General features: G+C 48.9%; 1 protein-coding gene across 1 annotated transcript in view; it reads right to left on the minus strand.

Moving 5' to 3' along the window:
- The window catches only part of Endod1 (endonuclease domain containing 1), a 29,393-nt gene extending 16,785 nt beyond the window's left edge, over positions 1-12,608 (minus strand). The window contains exon 1 of the mRNA NM_001398869.1: positions 12,119-12,608. Within this exon, the coding sequence (NP_001385798.1) occupies positions 12,119-12,418 (300 nt within the window). The 5' untranslated portion in view covers positions 12,419-12,608. The remainder of the gene's footprint in view (positions 1-12,118) is intronic.
- Positions 12,609-17,127: the final 4,519 nt, after the last annotated feature.

Raw genomic sequence — 17,127 nt, forward strand, 5'->3', positions numbered from 1 at the left:
AATACTGAGTGTTGGTACTGAACTCGATCATGGCCTGGAAACTCACATCCCGTGAGTCAATCTAATTACACGTTTTCCTAAATAGAGTACTCCTGTGTTGCCTGTGGCTGTTTTGTTAAAATAATAATAGTTGAATAATTGCAACAGAGACATCTGACCTATCCCGCCTAACCCATTTCTCACTTGGCCCACCACAGGAAAAGGCTGCTACCCCCAGAGTTAGGCAGTGATGTCCCAGGAGGAGCTACCACAGCCCTGGCCTGTCTCAGTAGGACCAAGAGTCAAGTCATGTGGTACTCAGTCACAGAAATAGCTGTGTGGTCGTAGCGTGCTGGTAAAGACAAGTGTAAGGGTGACCTTAGAGAGTATCTTGATGTGGTGGTTTGAATAAGGATGGCCCCTATAGGTACATATGTTTGAATGCTTGGTCCCCAGTTGGTGGGACTGTTTAGGAAGGATTAGGAGATATGATCTCGTTGGAGGAAGTGTGACAGTTGGGTTTCTGAAGTTTCAAAATTCTCATGCCATTCCCAATGCGCCCTCTCTCTGTCTCCTCTTGTGGATCAAGACGTGAGCTCTCAGCTGCTGCTCCAGCCCTCTGTCACTGCGCCTTCACTCTGTCATCATGGACTCTAGCTCTCCAGAATCATAAGCCCAATTAAACTCTTCTTTTATGAGTTGCTTCCCTTGGTCATGATGTCCTAACGCAGCGATAGAAACCTTAACTAAGACATACGCACACTTGACTTAACTGGGAATATTATAGAGAGCCAAAAGCAATACAGAGATCGAAGAGTTTACCAAAGCCATGTGATGGGACACAGGAAGGACATGGAAGGAACAACCAGAATGAAGCCCTGGCCTCCAGCGCTGAAAGCATGGCAGGGCATGTGAGCCCAGATAAGGTGGGAGGAGGGCAGTGGCAGGCAGGACAGCTCTGTGGGCTGTGATAAGGAACTGTGTCCCTGAAGGAATGAGGAGAATGTTCTCCAAGATAGGACAGAGAAGGACCAGTGGGGCCAGGAGAGATGGACTGACTTTAACCTTCAGGAAGCTGAGTTGCAGCTTTAAAAGCTCGGTGGACCAATCTCAGAACTGAGATGGCAAAGATCACAGGAGTAAAGTTAGTGCAACTCAGGTGCGGAAAGAAAGGCCACTGGCCTCATCGTTTAAATAGGTATGTCTGGTGCTGTTTCCATAACAGCAGATTCAACAGAGAGACCCAAGAATGAGAACAAGGCATGAGTACAACAGTGGATGTTCAGTCTTTCAGGAACACACATGGTGGCTGCATTGGTTAGTTTTAAAGAGTCACCTTGGAAGAGAGTCTCAATCGGGAATTGTCTACACTGGGTTAAACTGTGGACATCTGTGGAAGAGTGTCCTAAGTTAATGTGGAAAGACGAAGCCCACTATAGGTGGCACTGTTCCCTAGGCAGGGGGTTCAGAACTGTATAAAAAGTGGAGAAATAGAGCTCAACCAAGTGAGCAAGCATGAATGTATCCGTGTCTCTCTGCTCTTGACTATGGATATGCTTTGACTAGCTGAAGTTTCTGCCTTGATTTCCACACGATGATAGACTGTGACCTGGAATTATGAACACAAACTAAACTCTTCCCTAAACTGCTTCTTTTCAGGGCAACAAAAATGAAACAGATGGGGGCCACTTCCTTAGAGGATCCTGTTCAGTCATGCATGCTGGTCCACTCAATCGACAATTGGATTTGGCTCTATTCCTTTCCTTTATTAAGAATGTTAAAGTAATGAACCACAGGGTTCCTGGAGCCCCCACTGCTCTCTCAGTATCCCACAGGACAGCATATTGGCCAAGCTGAAGTGTGGACTGAGGATCAAGATGGGCTCTTGAAAAGGTGAAAGCTGTCGGTATGCTTCCTACAGTCCTGAAGGGATTTCTGCACTTTGGCAGAGGTGGGAACGGCCTGAGTTGAAGCCAACTCAACTCTGATATAGGAGGAGACCACCACAAGGGGACAAGACACAAACAGACCCCTGACCCTTAATCTGCCACCTGTTAAAAGCATGCATTCAACATCTCCATCTTAAACTCTAGACTAGGCCACAAAGTAGAGGCTTTACTGACCAGAAGAAGCCCCTTCTGAGGAAACTAGCTAAAACTCAGGCTCCCCAAAATAAGAAAGACAAGGGGAAATAATTTTTTTAAAAAAAGCTCAAATAACTCCTGTTTCCTTGCTTGGTCTTAGCTAAAAGAACAAAAAGACTAATCACTAGCCTTGGTTTGGTTTGCACTGGAAGTGTCCCCACAGGCTCATGTTCTGAGTGCTTTCCCCCAGGGGACAGCAATATGTTTGAATTCTCCTTCGAAAAGAGGCGGGCCTTTATGGTAGAAGAAGCTCGCTAGGGGCTAGGGTCCGAAGTTCCATCTCTGCACCTAGCCACTCTGGGCTTCTTGGTCCCTCACTACATGGTCACATGTCCTTAGCCTGATGCCCCAGACACAAATAACAGAACCTCTTCCTTATGTCTTTCCCATGACACTGCACTGAAATCTCTTGAAGTTATGAGGCAAAGCAAACCCCTCCTGCCCTAAGCTGTTCCTGCCCAGTATGTGTTCACAGTGACACAGCATAAGAAATAGAGTCGGGGTTGGGGATTTAGCTCAGTGGTAGAGCGCTTGCCTAGGAAGCTCAAGGCCCTGGGTTCGATCCCCAGCTCCGAAAAAAAGAATCAAAAAAAAAAAAAAAAAAAGAAAGAAATAGAGTCGTCTGGGTTACTTCACATGGGCCTGACGCCTGCTTTGCTAAAGCAGCCATTAAAGGCATCTGATGGACAATTAAAACCATACTGAAGGCTGACACTGTAGGCACGGTTAACTTGGCCTGTTAAACATGAGTGCCTCCTCTCCCCTTCCTTGTGCTCTCTTGCTTGCTAAAGCACCCACCTTATCATAAAGCCCAGACCAAACCACAGGACCAGAGTCCTACAGAAAACAGATCCTCAGTTCCTAGACAAAGGCATGAGTCAGGAGCCCACCACACACAAAGCCACAATGTTTGTACAGAAGAAGGAAACATTGAAAGCCATGCTCTTGGCTGAGGGACAGTCACCAAGCTTCAGGTTTCCCCACCTTATCACATAGAAGCCACCTTGTAAAGCAGCCCAGTGAAACTTTTGGCCACAACCTATTCCCTTCATCTCTCAAACTGAACTGCCCATTAGTACTGTCTTGTAAGTGGCTTGACCTCCTTTCTTTCTTCCATGCTGTAAGGTAGTTCTGTCTGTATCACCTCTTCTGGTCCTTGAGGTGAGCTCATCCCATTGCTGACTTAGTAAGTTTCAGAATGCGCTAGGCTGACGTGGCTTTACTTCCCCGAAAAGCTAGACATCCCTTAGCATAGGGATGAAGAGATGGTACAGAAATGTTCACTGAAACCTTGAAAGTGTCTCACATTTGGAATGTTCAAAACCAAGCCCAAACACACACACACACACACACACACACACACACACACACACACACACACACAGAGAGAGAGAGAGAGAGAGAGAGAGAGAGAGATTGAGAGAGAGAGAGGGAGTTAATTACTGAGGTATGGCTGGCTGATACATCAAGAAGCAAACATAATATGCCCAATTTTGAGGAGTTTTGGTGCACGTGAACACCTTGGTGTCACCATGCCGAGATGGTGAGCATGGAGAACACCTTTCAAGGTTTCTTTGTGTCTGTGTTTTTGCTGCAGTGAAGGACATGAGATCTATCCTCTTTAGATGACTAGTTACAGTGACAACTTTGAAGTTTTAGTTTCTTTGAAAAACAGAAATATAAGATACGTTTTCATTTAATCCCGGGTGTGGGATGGGATGTGGAACTGCCTCTGACTGTCCACAGCAGCTGACTGTGATTTGCCCCACGTTTTAGCAGAGGTGTGATTTTGCCAGCTGTGGATAGTTCTGAGACTGTGTGATGTTTGGAATTCTGGGGAGTTTTCAGAGGATTTATAAATGCTAGAGCCCCAAGAGGTGAGGGGTCGTTGACTGCTGTTGACTGTGATTAAGTAGTAGTGTACAAAGAAGAAACAACAAGAAGCAATTATATATCCTGCCAGCAAAGACCAAGCTTGTCCCAAGGAACTCAATGTCCCTAATCAGCAGGAAGTAGTCTAACAATAATGTCACCCTTCTTTTGACCCATGACTTTATTTAAGGATCTCTTCTCTTTCCTCTCTATCCTTTTTCTCTCTTATCTAGTGTTAGGGGGGTTAAAAGGGTAGAGAAGGATGGGAAAAGGAAGAACCCACAGAGTAGCAAAGACAAGCTACAGTTCGTGTTAATTATAAACTTGACAAAATTAGAATTACTTGGGACATGGGCCTCTGAGAATTGTCTGTGGGGGATTATCTCAATTATGTTAAGATAGGAAGACACACCCTCTGTGGGTGGTACCATTCCCTAGGCAGTGGATCTCAGTATGTATAAGAGTAGAGAAAGCTAGCTGGGCACTTGCAGGGGTGCATTAACTCACTGCTCTCTGCTCTTTACTGTGGGTGACTTCCCTGTAATGATAGATTGTAGCCCAGAACTAGAAACCAAAAAAAGCTTTTTACCCCTTATAGCTTTCAGCAAAGCCCTCTACCACAGCAGCAGCCATGAAACAAAAGACTATTAACCACTCTTTCTGTGTGATGAACAGCATCACCAATTGTAGACTCACACTGCAGACTTCAAGGAAAAACCCATCCAGTGTCACTAAAGTGTACTCATCGAATGGCAGCCTACACATGTCTCCCACCTCTAGCAGCCACTGAAGTGTTCTTGCCCTTTCAGGCAAAAGCAGCTCTTGATACCCTCTGGAATTGGCTCTTCCAGGACTGTCCTCTTAGTCACAGGAATCCCACTGCATCATTCACAACTCCACCCATCCTCTCATCCAAAGATCCCTAGTCCTTTCTTCAAAATGCAATGCGAACCACACTGCCATATCACAGCACTCCACACTCAGACCTAGCGAGCCATCACTGTCTCTTGCTGAAAGACAGACACTCCTAACTTGTCCCCATTTCTACTCTGGATCCTACAAGGCTGTTATGGCTACACCAAAATCATTCTAGTAAATATGAGTTGAATCACAGTGTCAGCCTCTGTCCACAGCCCTGCATAAGGGTTTTCCATTTCACATGGTGGAAAAGGCCACTCCTTGCCACAGTCCACGGGACCTGATTGATCCAGCATCCCTCCCCACCTCCAGAGCTCATCTGCTAAGCTTCCCATAGCCAAGCTGGCCTCTTGGTTCTTCCTCATGCAAGGATCACACATACCAGATGGCCTTTGCACTCACAAAGCCTTTTGCCTGCAATGTTCTTGCCCTAGATATCTGTTCAAGTGGCCTCCTTCCTCCCTTCCCAAAAGTTGAATTCTCAATGACATCTTTGCAAGAAAACCATTTATGCTTCACCTTTTCCTGATATCTTATATTCATTTATTCTTCTCCTCAACACGTAAAGACTTAAAAACTAGTATGTTAATTGTTTTTAATTTACTCATTTTACTTCCTTCTGTATCTTCTATCAGGTAATGGCCCTCAGCAGCAGGTAATGCTGTCTGTTTGGGTCACTGATCTAATCTCAGCAATGACACATAGTAGAGCTCAATGAATTCTTGAGTAAAGGAGCTTGGTGTTGTGTGACTGTGCTAACAGTAGGGCAATCACACCCATATCGGGACAATCTGAAATCAACGTATAAGTTAACTCAAGCATAATATTTAATTTATATGTTTAAGTAATGCCTTCAGAATGATTCCTTTGAGGTGAGCTATACTTCTGTCCGGTACAGAGCCAATGAAAGCTTAGCAAGAGTGCTGAATGGCCCGTCCATACATGGTTCAGCAGAAGGGTCAGTTTTCTTCTGGCCATCACTCCTTCCTTTTTTGTTTTTTGTTTTTTTTTTTTTTTTCTTCAGACAGGATCTCTTGTAGCCCAGGCTGGTCACAAGTTCACTATGTAGCTTAGGATAGCCTTGTACAAGGTTGATGTTCCTGCCTAGGCCTCCTGACAGCTAGGATTACAGACAAGCACCAGATGCCCACATTTCACTTCCCTTTCCATGAACAAACAGACATGGCAGCAAGAGAATCGTTGCTCTGACCCATGCCAAGTTTTGTGGAATGAAATGAAGAAGCTGGCACAGTGGATAGGAAGTGCATCTCGCATAGGGAAAATTCCAGTTTCCCTTGACTGTGGTGCTTCTTACAGAGAGGAAAACTCCCCACCGGCAAGAGCTGTCCTGCCTCAGTTTACTCTTGGCACTGGCGGTTTAGAAGGGAGGAGTTAGAGCCTGGATATTAAACTGTTTGCGTCTCACACAAAGCTTCATCCAATCACTGCGAGTCAGAAGCTAAGCAGTCAGCAATCTGAAGCGGTGATTCTGAGAGCCAGAGGCTAACAAACAATTAAACAAAACCCCAAACAAACAAAGCAAAACTGGTTCGATTCAATAAAACAGCAGATTTAATCAGACAGCTTGAACTCTGAAGAAAATTTTAAAATATTTTAATTGAAAAACATTTTCATGATGTATATGCTAATTACACCTCTCCCAGATCCTTCCCCACCCACTCAACTCCATACCCATTCTTTCTCTCTTTTTAGAAATCAAATATTGGGGGGTGGGGCACATGTGTAAAGGTCAGAGGACAAGTCATGGAATCAGTTCTCTCCTTCCACCCTGTGGGTTCCAAGGATTGAACTTAAGTCCTCAGGCTTGGCAGCAAGTGCCCTTAGCTGTTGAGCCATCTTGCCAGCCCAACCGGCAGCTTATGTAGAAAGTGGCATAATAGAGAAGAAATGGAGCTAAAAGGTTTGGTCGTTCAGCACCAGAGCAGGATGGCTTAGGCTCTACTAGCTGTCAGCTGAGTGACCCCCAGATAGCTTAATTAGCCACGTTGAACATGAGTTTCCTAAGCTATAAAACATGGGTCACTTTGGCCAAGAGTTATTGCATGATTTAAAAAAAAAATAGAGGTTGATGGTAAAGACCTTTTCAAGAAGGAAAGGATCAGGCATGGAGAGTTAGCACGGTCTTACAGAGGGTAAGCAAGCCTCTAGTCTGATCCTAAGAATGGCCTGTACACTAATTCCCATGAGAGATCCAATGCAGGGGAGAACTCTGCTCTCTGAGGAAGCCGCAGGTGATTGGTCCAGGAGCCCAAGTCTACATGTCCAGCCTCACCCAGGCTCTCAAATGCTCTTGCTCACTATTTGTGACAAGACACTTCTTGGTTGCTTAGCGCCAGAGAGGATGGAGTTATCCCTGATGTCTGTGTTGCTGGTTTCTATCACTGTATTGCACCCACGCATGCACCCATGCATCCATGCACACATCCATCCAAGCACACATCCATCCATGCACCCATGCATCCATGCACCCATCCAAGCACACATCCATCCATGCACACACCCATCCAAGCACACATCCATCCATGTACACATCCATCCAATTTCTCACTCCTTCAGGCTCTCCCCATACACGCACTGAGCACTGACATGATGTGGGATGTAGAGTATTTGAGATTCTTCACAGGTCTATGTGGGAGTGCAAAAGGCACCCACCTAGCCACCTAGTGTGTGTGCATTTGTGATTACCTAGCACCCTTGAGGCCTTGCAAAGTGCATACATTACTACTTACTCTAAGTTTCTATAGTCCCGGTGCTACACTGCATGCTTACTACATGGGCTTGTGTATTGTCACAGTTCCACTCCACAGGGGATGCCACCATTGCCTCTAACAAACAAACAGGAAATATCCGGGTGGCACACAGCTTGTACACGACAGGCCAGGATTCTGAACCAAGCCTTTTATCAAGAAGTAAGACCCATGTCTGCTGTAACCTCTACACAGAGACTTAAATGTGCTTCTACAATCTGATCTCTGATGTAATAAGAGGGGGCTGAGACTACAATACATTAGATGTTGTAGCCAAGTGTTTCCGGGTGTGTAGGCAGGAAGCAACTGTCAGAAACTAAAGACCGAGGACTCCAGGTTCTTAGTGAGACAACTTCATGTGCAGTTGCTAAGATATGGAATGCAACCTTCCAGGGCCCTCCAGAAACATCCCCATCACTGCAAAGCCAGAGGAGATTTCCACATCTGCATGCATGTTCTCCTTCGTCCGTGACAGGGGAAAGAGGAAGAGTAGACGTTAGGATTCTCTATGAAAGATCCAGGAGAATCCCTGTGTACATAAGAACACCAGACGACAAGGAATGGGTCCTGTGCTCAGATATAAGCTCTGTGGCCTCAGACTCCAATTCCGTCATGTTAACAATGAGGAGACAGTGACAAATCTTTTTGTGTGTGTGTGTGTGTCTTTTTAAGATCAATAATGTGTACTGTCATCACTGGTAGTAAGGCCAGTCCCCTTCAGTGTTTGTGTTTATAAGAGAGGGGCTTTCATATTGAATTTGGGCACAAATACACTTTTGAAAACACTAGTATCATATACGAAAAAAATTCCTCCGTGTGTCATCAAGGTGCTGACCTTGTTCCTAAAACTTAACACTGCTCTCAGATTCTGGAGCCTTGGGTATCCGCAAACACGAGGAGGTTTTCCCCATCTGCTGCTCTCCGGCTGACAGCAGGGGTTTCTCTGCTTCCCTCTCCATTTTTCTTTCCACCCCTCAAAGCTTTCCATCAGTAGACTGTAGAGCTGGGGACCCTGGGGCCTGTGAGCACAGATGGGAACCAAGTCATCGCAGTGTTTCAAGGCCCAGAGCTGGCGCTGGACGGGAGGCTACAGAGAAAGGTTCTCCCCATATTAACGTGTTCATAGCAGGGTTCCACCCATATTCAGGTGTTGACAGCAGAGCTCCTTGCCAGCAGTAAGGACACATTCCTGACCCAGGGAAATGCATCACCAAAAACATCCCAGCAGAGCCACTGGCCACTGCGCTTGAGTGAGCCACCAAGCTCATAGTTATTTGATCCATCGCCAATTATGTGCTCAGTAAGCTCTGTGCATGCAAGAATGAGTAATTTAATGTCCTACATCCTCAGCTGGAATTCTAGGGCTCAAGCAGGGGACACAGACAGACAGACATACAGACGGAGAAAATAAGACATTGCAGTAAATATAAAAAGGAAGAAATCAATGCTGGGCCTGGTGGCACACACCTTTGATCCCATCATTCAAGAAACAGAGATAGGAGGATCCCTGAGTTTGAGGCCAGCCTAGTCTACACAGAGTTCCAGGACAGCCAGGCCACGCACAGAAACCCTGTTTCAGAAGGGAAGGGAAGAAGAGGAGAAGAAATCAGCCATGGTGGCTCACCATCCCCATACTAGAGAGGCGGAGGCAGGAAGATGGTGAACTTGAGGATAGCCTGGGCTACATAGCAAGACCCTGTGGAGGTTGAGGAGACAGAGATTAGCAGAGGAGAGTGTGGTCCTGGCTTACAGGGAGGATCTGTCCCATTGGACAGTACTTTGGGGAGAAGTTATTCCAGCAAAGATGTCAGGATGGACTGGGAGAAGGTGAAAGGTCAGGGTTCACGGGAACTATGTAAGAAAGGCATTCCTGGGAACCATAGGTAACACAGGCCTTGCAACATTCCCAGGGGTGTGGTGACAGGCCGAGTCTGGCCAGGAATGAGGCTCCCCAACACCCAAAGGCTCTTGCAAATCAAAGTGCTGGGCCTGCTGCTTGAACTTTGCCCCCAAGGTGTTGCTACTCAACACCTCATGACCACATTTCTACATCCTCCATTCAGAATCCTTCTTCAGGGAAAACTGCAGGCTGCTGAGAGCTGCCCAGCTGGGCTCCGTGCCATCCTGCCTGACTCATTGTCCAGCACTGAACTCCCTGTCTTCCTCCTGGACCTCTTGATCACACTGACTTCATAAGATGATTTGGGCACCGACGACTTGCCAATAGAAACTCCTTGGAAGCATCTAGAAGCACACGGAGCCCCGAGCAGGACTTACAGTTCAGGCACTGGCTGAGAGGCTGAGAGGCTGGTGTTGAAACAGAAGCAGGGGCAGCCTGCTGCAATGGCTCCAGAGGTCACCTGCATTTCTGCCTCCTCCCCTCCCCTCCCTTCTCCGTCCATCTCCTCCCCCTCCTTTCCCTTCAGTGTTCTTTGGATCCCCTTGCTGAATTCAAGGTAGGGTACTGTGGAGCCCACCATCTTGTAGGGAAAAGCAGCCTCAGTTCTCAGCCTTGGCAACTCTCCAGGGGTGTGGGGCGCTGAACTTGTTTATTCTAAGACAGTCTCATATAGCCCAGGCTGGGCTAGAACTCACTATACGGCCTGAGGATGACCTTGACATTCTGACCTCAGTGCTGGGACTATATGGGTGACCCTCATTTTATGCAGTATTGGGGATAAAATAAGTATGGCTAGGTGCATGCCAGGCAAACACTCTGCCCTCTGAGCCACAGAGCACTTTCCAGAAGTCAGACCGTCTTCAGCTCCAGCTGCCCTTCAGAACTACCCAGCATTCCACGATGACCTCTCAGGCGCGCCCATTTCTCCACCCAGGGTCTCCACAGCCTCTCTGTCAAAGCCTGTTCCTTATGACTCTCTTAATAACAGGTCCAAGGCTCTGCCTAAGTCTCCTCGGATGACTCCTTCACCTGCTCCTCCCTCCCACAATTCCCCTTTATTCTGATTCCTTGGGACTCATAATCCAGTATTAGTCTACCTGCCCCACTCATTCCCAAGCAGTGATCCAAGCATCTGCCACGCCCATTTCATACAAAACCAGTCTGAAATTCCGTCTTCTTCTCCCTTCTGAACCCTGCTAATCCTTCCACACTTGGCACAAATGCCAACCAGACCCTAAGTTTTTCCCTATCACCTTACAAACAGACTCTAACAGGAATCTGTTTACCTAGGTTAAATTATGTGTTTTGTGAGCAACACAACGGCAGCTAGTACTTATGGGTCTCTGGAGAACTTCACATATAGGAACTCATTTAACCCCACTATGTACTCCTGGAGCCCTCACCCGTCAACAGGGTCAACAGCTAGTCTAGAGGAAGCAGGATTTGAATGCACGAAGGGAGGTGCAGGTGAATTCTCAGGACTTCACCCTGTGAGCGTTTGTCTGCTGCTTTCTTCCCAGACTGGGGAAACATAAAGCACTTCTAAGGGTACACTGGGGGAAAGTAAGTTTAGATTAACATGTGCCTTCCCTATACGCACAAGCTAATACCTCTTTCTCCTGGCCTGAGCTCAAAGGTCCCTACAGCAGGCCGCTGGACATGGAAGGATGTAAGAAGGTAATATTGGTGCAGATCGCCTGAAACCTGCCTGGCCAGTGGCAGCTGGAAGTGTGGTGCAGGTACAACCCACACTTTCAGGCGGAGACACCTGAAAGCCAGAAGGTTTGTATTGGTGATCCGCACGAACCAAAAGCTATGGGACACACAGGGCCAGAAGGCTGGGGAGAAGTCAAAGAGGGGCAGGTCAGGGTGTCTTACGGAGGAGACCTGCAGGGGAATCAGTCAGCAGGTTCTGCATGGCCTTTCTCCTTGTTTGACCCCTGCCACCAGACAGACCCAACACTGTCTGTCAAAGGTGACTTGATTGCAATGGTTTGATAATCTGTAGATAACGAAGAGTCAGGAAAAACTGGTTTGTCCTTTCTGCGTGAACAAAGTCCCACTGAACTTCTCAAAGTCCATGCACTAACAGAAGCTTTCCCCTTAGCAGAAAGGGCAGTGATTTTTTAGCCTCAAGACCGGCTCGCTCATCTCACCAGCTGGGTGGTCTTCTGCAAGCTCCTCCACCCTCCTTGCCTGGAGCTGCTCCCAGTAAAATGGGGTGAACTTGCCCACCGCCCCGAATGTTGCTAGGGGGACAGGAGGCGGGCTTGAGAAGCTGTGCTTCCCGCGGATATGCCTGGTTTCAGGCCACCAAGGGCTGTCTCCCAGTCCGTGTTCTCTACTACCCAGGAAACCAACCAGACACTGCAGATGTCTGCGCCCAAGAGGAGGGAGGGCCATCTCTCCAGGGAACCTCCCGCCCCTGCGGCTTAAGTGGAGACTCCCACCAGGACAAGGCAGGCTGCAATTGGGGGGTGGGGAGTCGCCGGGGTGGGTCTGAACCTCAGATTCCCCTCCGACCGAGCCCTGCTTACCTGCGGCTCCAGCAGCCCGCGCTGCTCGGCGCTGCGGGACGCGGGACGCGCAGCGCGAAACGCGGAGAACACGGGGATGCGGTGGCCCGGGCTGTACAGAGTGGCGAAGCGCTCGGAGCCCGCGAAGCGTTGACAGATCCTCACGTGCGCCTCGGTCGCCAGCCCGGCGGGCGGGGTCCCCGCGTAGAAAAAGCGGTCGCACTCGCCGAAGCCCGCTTGCTGCGGGAGCAGCAGCCGGGCCTGCAGCAGCCCCAGCAGGGCCAGGAGGCCGCCCAGCGCCAGCCAGCGCGCACAGCCCATGGCGGCCTCTGCGCGGCCGGGCGCCGCGGGAGCAGGGAAGTCCGCGGTGCGCCGCTCCGGCAGGGCGGCTCCGGGCCAAGGCCGCGCCCCTTCTCCGCCTCCACCCCGAAGATGGCTGCAGTGCTGGGCCCCAGCTTTCTGCGGCTGCACCGCCCCTGGAGACCGGACACCTGCCGCGGCGCTGCTGTGTGCCAGACCTCCCGCTCTGCGCTGGTCTGACTTAGCCCAAGGGACGGTCCCCAGGGCTGGCGCGGAGAAGCCGGACCTTGCGTGCACCAGGTTCCTCCGGGATGCATGGAGGCGGGGGATGCCCGCAGAGTAGACAGTGCCTGCCCTTCCGCATCAGACCCCAGTTAAGAAACCCGGTTAAAGCCAGTCATGTTGGTAGAGGCAGAGGGCTCTGTAATTCATAGCTAAACAGGGCTCTGTAAGACCCTGCTTCAAATATAAACAAACAAACAAACACTTGCTAAAGGAAGTTCTTAGGCAGACGGCACAGGCCCGCTGTGGTTTTCTTGGTATGAGGGTTAGACATCAAACCGAAACTCAGAAGGGAACCAAACAGCCAACACCCTTTATTCATCCCACTGCTCACATGCCTCCGTACACCCCCCCCCCCTCGAGTTAGTATAGTGATAACCAACAAGAGCAGGATCTCTGTTTGGTGAGCTTATTATTAATCTTTAAAAATGCAGTTCACGGAGTCATTGAAAACCCACTGTTAGTCCATTGCGTGACTCCTGCGGGACTTTAGGATACAGTGTAAGGAAGTTGGCCCGAAAAGATGGTCTCTGAACTGACACCGGAGGAAGGCAGCCCCAAGCTAGACTTTCCCAGAAAGGAAAAGAATGAGGGAGGAACTTGAGGCAGGCTGGTGGGATAAAGAGCAGAAGAATCTGCCTGGAGTGAGCAGAGCGCCTGTCTAGTTTGTAGGAAGTCCCGGGCCCCGCCCCCTGGACAGTATATAACTAGCCGCGGTGTGTGTGCATGTTATTCCTGTAATAGGGAGGTAGAGGCAGAGGGACCAGGAGCTCAAAGGCAGGATGGGCTTCTTGGACCTTGTCTCAAAATGAATGAATGAATTAATTTAAAAACAAAACAAAACAAAAAAGACAGTGGGTGACTTAAATGTTTTCTCTAAGCCACTAACAGATTATAAACTGAAGTTTGGAAACAATAATATGCACTAGGTTAAGGAACCAAGAAGGGTGATTCGGGCTTGTAATTCCAGCACTAGAGAGTAGGGGCCAGGAAAACAGAGTTTAAGGCCAGCCTGGACTACACATCAAGACCCTGTCTCAAAAAACAAACACGCGAACAAACCAATAAAATATATCACTGAGCGTTTAGGTCTTTCTATCATATTCCTGAGTTAATAAGACTGCTGTACTGGAGTGGCCCAGAAGGAATGAAAAGCAAAACCAGTCCGGGAGATGGCTTAGTGGTCACGGTGACTGCCATGCAAACTTGGCCGTGGGGGTTCAGATATGAGCAAGAGAATCGGTTAGAGTTTGATGCACAGAACCTGAGTTTAAAAAAAAAGTCAGGGCAAGGTGGCAGAGACTATAATCCCATGTTGGGGAAGCAGAGACAGGTAAGCTGTGTACATATCTCTGCCTCACTACTTCAGTTTTACCTCAGTCTCCTGTGAGTTACTGCCAGATATAAACAGCATCTAATGTTGATCATTTTGTCAGCTTGACTTCCTTGTGCTCATGGCAAAAGGCAGTGTTTTTGTTTCTGCCTTTGCTCATGTGCTTACCTCCAAGGATAAAATTATAATTTTGAATTTGCTTTTTGAAAAATTAAAAATGTCCTCATCCCAAGATTCTGGAGGGAAAAGTTACAGGATGGGGAGGCTTGTATGCTCATTCCAGGGGAAGGCAGCGTACAAGAATGTCCAGGAATGCTCCTCGGTCTGTCGCTGCTGTCTTTGCCTGGTCACCCTGAGTCTCTTCCCTTTTCCACGGACTCTGCTCACAGAGAAGACAGCTTTGGCCCTGGCTCTCCTATGCCTCTCTGCTCACAGCGAGACAGCCCTTACACCTGCCCAGAGCTTCTGGCAGAGGCCTGAGGAAGAGACAGTACCTGATGTCAGAGACAATGACATTAATGTGCACTCCTGTGGTTTGAGTTTCTAGCCCAACTTATTTGAAAAGATGAGCCTTCCTTGTCCCCATACCCTGACTTGGGACCCACCTCCACACTGAATGAGCCAGGCCCTTCTCTCTCAAACATGCGATTTATTTCCTCTTCCCTCCTACTCTACTTTGCAGATGGGAGGCTTCTAACTCTCCAGCCCGCTCTCCAACCCCTCTGTGTGTGCCTTCAGATAAAGCCAGCCCCAAGCTGATCACAAAACCACTGAAGCCCCGCCCCACACCCCAGGTCTCCTCTCCGACCACTCCCACCTTGCCCCCTACAAACGTGACACAGTGCACTGGACCTTGAGCCTCTGCATCAGGAAGTTCTTTCTCTCTCCCCTTGGCTAGCTCTTTCCTGTGGTCTGCCCCACACCCTCACACCCTCAAGCCCTCGGCCTTCCTAACAAGCTCAAACTCACCCTGCACCCAACTAAAGGTTGAAATCCCCTTCCACTCGTACCTACTCAGCACAGCATTTCCTCCTCCACCTATGCCGTAATTACCTTCACGGTAGACATTGTGGTAGTTTAAACAGGCATGGCCCCTGTAGACTCATGCATTTGAATGCTTGGCCCACAGAGAGTGGCACTATTTGGAGGTGTGGCCTTGATGGAGGAAGTGCGTCACTGTGGAGGTGGGCTTCGAGGTCATATATGCTCAAACTACACCCATTTCGGAGCACAGTCTTCTTCTGCTGTCTGCTGATCAAGATGGAGGACTCTCACCTCCTCCAATATCATCTGCCTGGACGCTGCCCTGCTTCCGGCCGTGATGATAATGGACTGAACCTCTGAAGCTGTAAGCCAGCCCCAATTAGAAGGTTTCCTTTATAAGAGTTGCCTTGGTCATGGTGCCTCTTCACAGCGATGAAACCCTCACTGAGACAGAGGTGAACTATGTGCTTCTTGTAAAGTCAGATTCCGTGTAGTGAGAACGGGGAGAGGGAGGAAGAGGAGGAAAGAAGGAAGGGAGGGGATAAGGAAGGTGGGGGAAAGAAGACTCTTTTTCCTACAACACCTCACTTAGGCTTTATTGCCCCAGTCCGTTTGTTCTCAGAATGACTCTTTTCCTATGTATGTGTATGAGCGTTTGCCTGTATGGGATAAGCGAACCATTGGTGAGCCTGGTGCCAGAGGAGACCATTGGAGGCTGTGGAACCCCCTAGAACTGGAGTCACAGACAATTGAGAGCCTTCATGGTGGTGTACCTGGGCCTCATTCTTAGAACTTTTCTTTCTTCTTTATTTTTCTTGTATGGAAACTCTTATGTGGACCCAGCTGGAGCCCGGGTCCTCTGAACAGAGACTGTGGTGTGGATTTTCACAAGATGGTCAGTGAATTCCTGGTAAAGAGACTTGGCAAACACAGCCTCTTTCCAGAGGTCGGGGGTCAAATAGCTGCAGGTCTTGAAGATGACATCGAAGGTGGCCTTGGCAAAGTTGTCAGGGTGGCAGTGCAGCCCCTCGCAGTCATCTATACTGGCTTCTTGGGCACAGGAGCAGAGACAATGCCAGTGCCTCCGGGGGCAGGGATGAGCGCACCAACACAGAGCCACAGCGGCCTGTCGCCTTGCATGGAACAGTGGGAGGCTTGCCAATCTTGTTCCCTCAGTAGCCTCTCCACACAGGGATGATGGAGAACTTGGCCAACATGATGTCCCCTCAGATGACAATGGCTAACTTTCTGGAGCATTCAACACCAAGACCAGCATTGCCATTGAAGTCCCCAATAGCATCAAAAGCCTTGAACCTGGCCCCCTGGCCAGTCAGAGTCTGCTTCTGCACCAGCAGGATTCAGAACCTCGTCCTTTTGGGATGTGCCCAGGAAAAAGTCAATAATCTCAGATTATTGACTCCTTAATGAGCCAAGAGAACAAGTGGATCTCCTCTAGAGACTTGATCTTCATGTCCTTAACCTGGGGGCCCAGCTTGGTGACAGGGATACACTCCTTGTCTTTGGCTTTACTTTCATGATCCCAGGGCCTTGACCGTAACCAAAACCCCAGCCATGACCGAAGGCCCGTAAGACCACTGCCAAATCCTCCATAGAAGCCACTGTGGCCGCCTAATGCTGGGCCACTGCATACTCAGGGCTCTGCCTCCTGCTGTATTCTGTCATCTGCCATTTGGTTGGTTGCTTGTTTTCCCAGAGAAGAAGCCAGAAAGTTTCTTACATGCCCACTGTGAGCCAGCGATTGCTCTAACTGCTGATCAGTCAGAGAAAGCTGAGCTTTATTTGGTCCCCACGCTCCCCCGAAGATAAGCACAAGTCAGGGAAGCTCCAGAAGCTTCTCCCTGAGACCAGGAAGAGCAAGGCATGGGGATTTCACAAAGCCATCAGGTTCTGAACATACGCAAGGTCAGGCAACACTAACCTCCACTTCGTAGGAGTTGAGCTGTGTCAGGAAACAAAGCCGAGCAAAGCTATTCCCGTGCAGTGGTGCGGAGGACCGTTTAGGTAGATAATAGGAGTGGCAGAAACTAGTGCAGTCTCAATGCGTTAGAATCCAGCTCTAACTACAGTAGGCAGTCATTCCTGAGCGCCTCAGGGCGTGTCTTCAGCTCGC

The sequence above is a fragment of the Rattus norvegicus genome, chromosome 8, assembly GCF_036323735.1.
Source record: "Rattus norvegicus strain BN/NHsdMcwi chromosome 8, GRCr8, whole genome shotgun sequence".
NCBI lineage: Eukaryota > Metazoa > Chordata > Mammalia > Rodentia > Muridae > Rattus > Rattus norvegicus.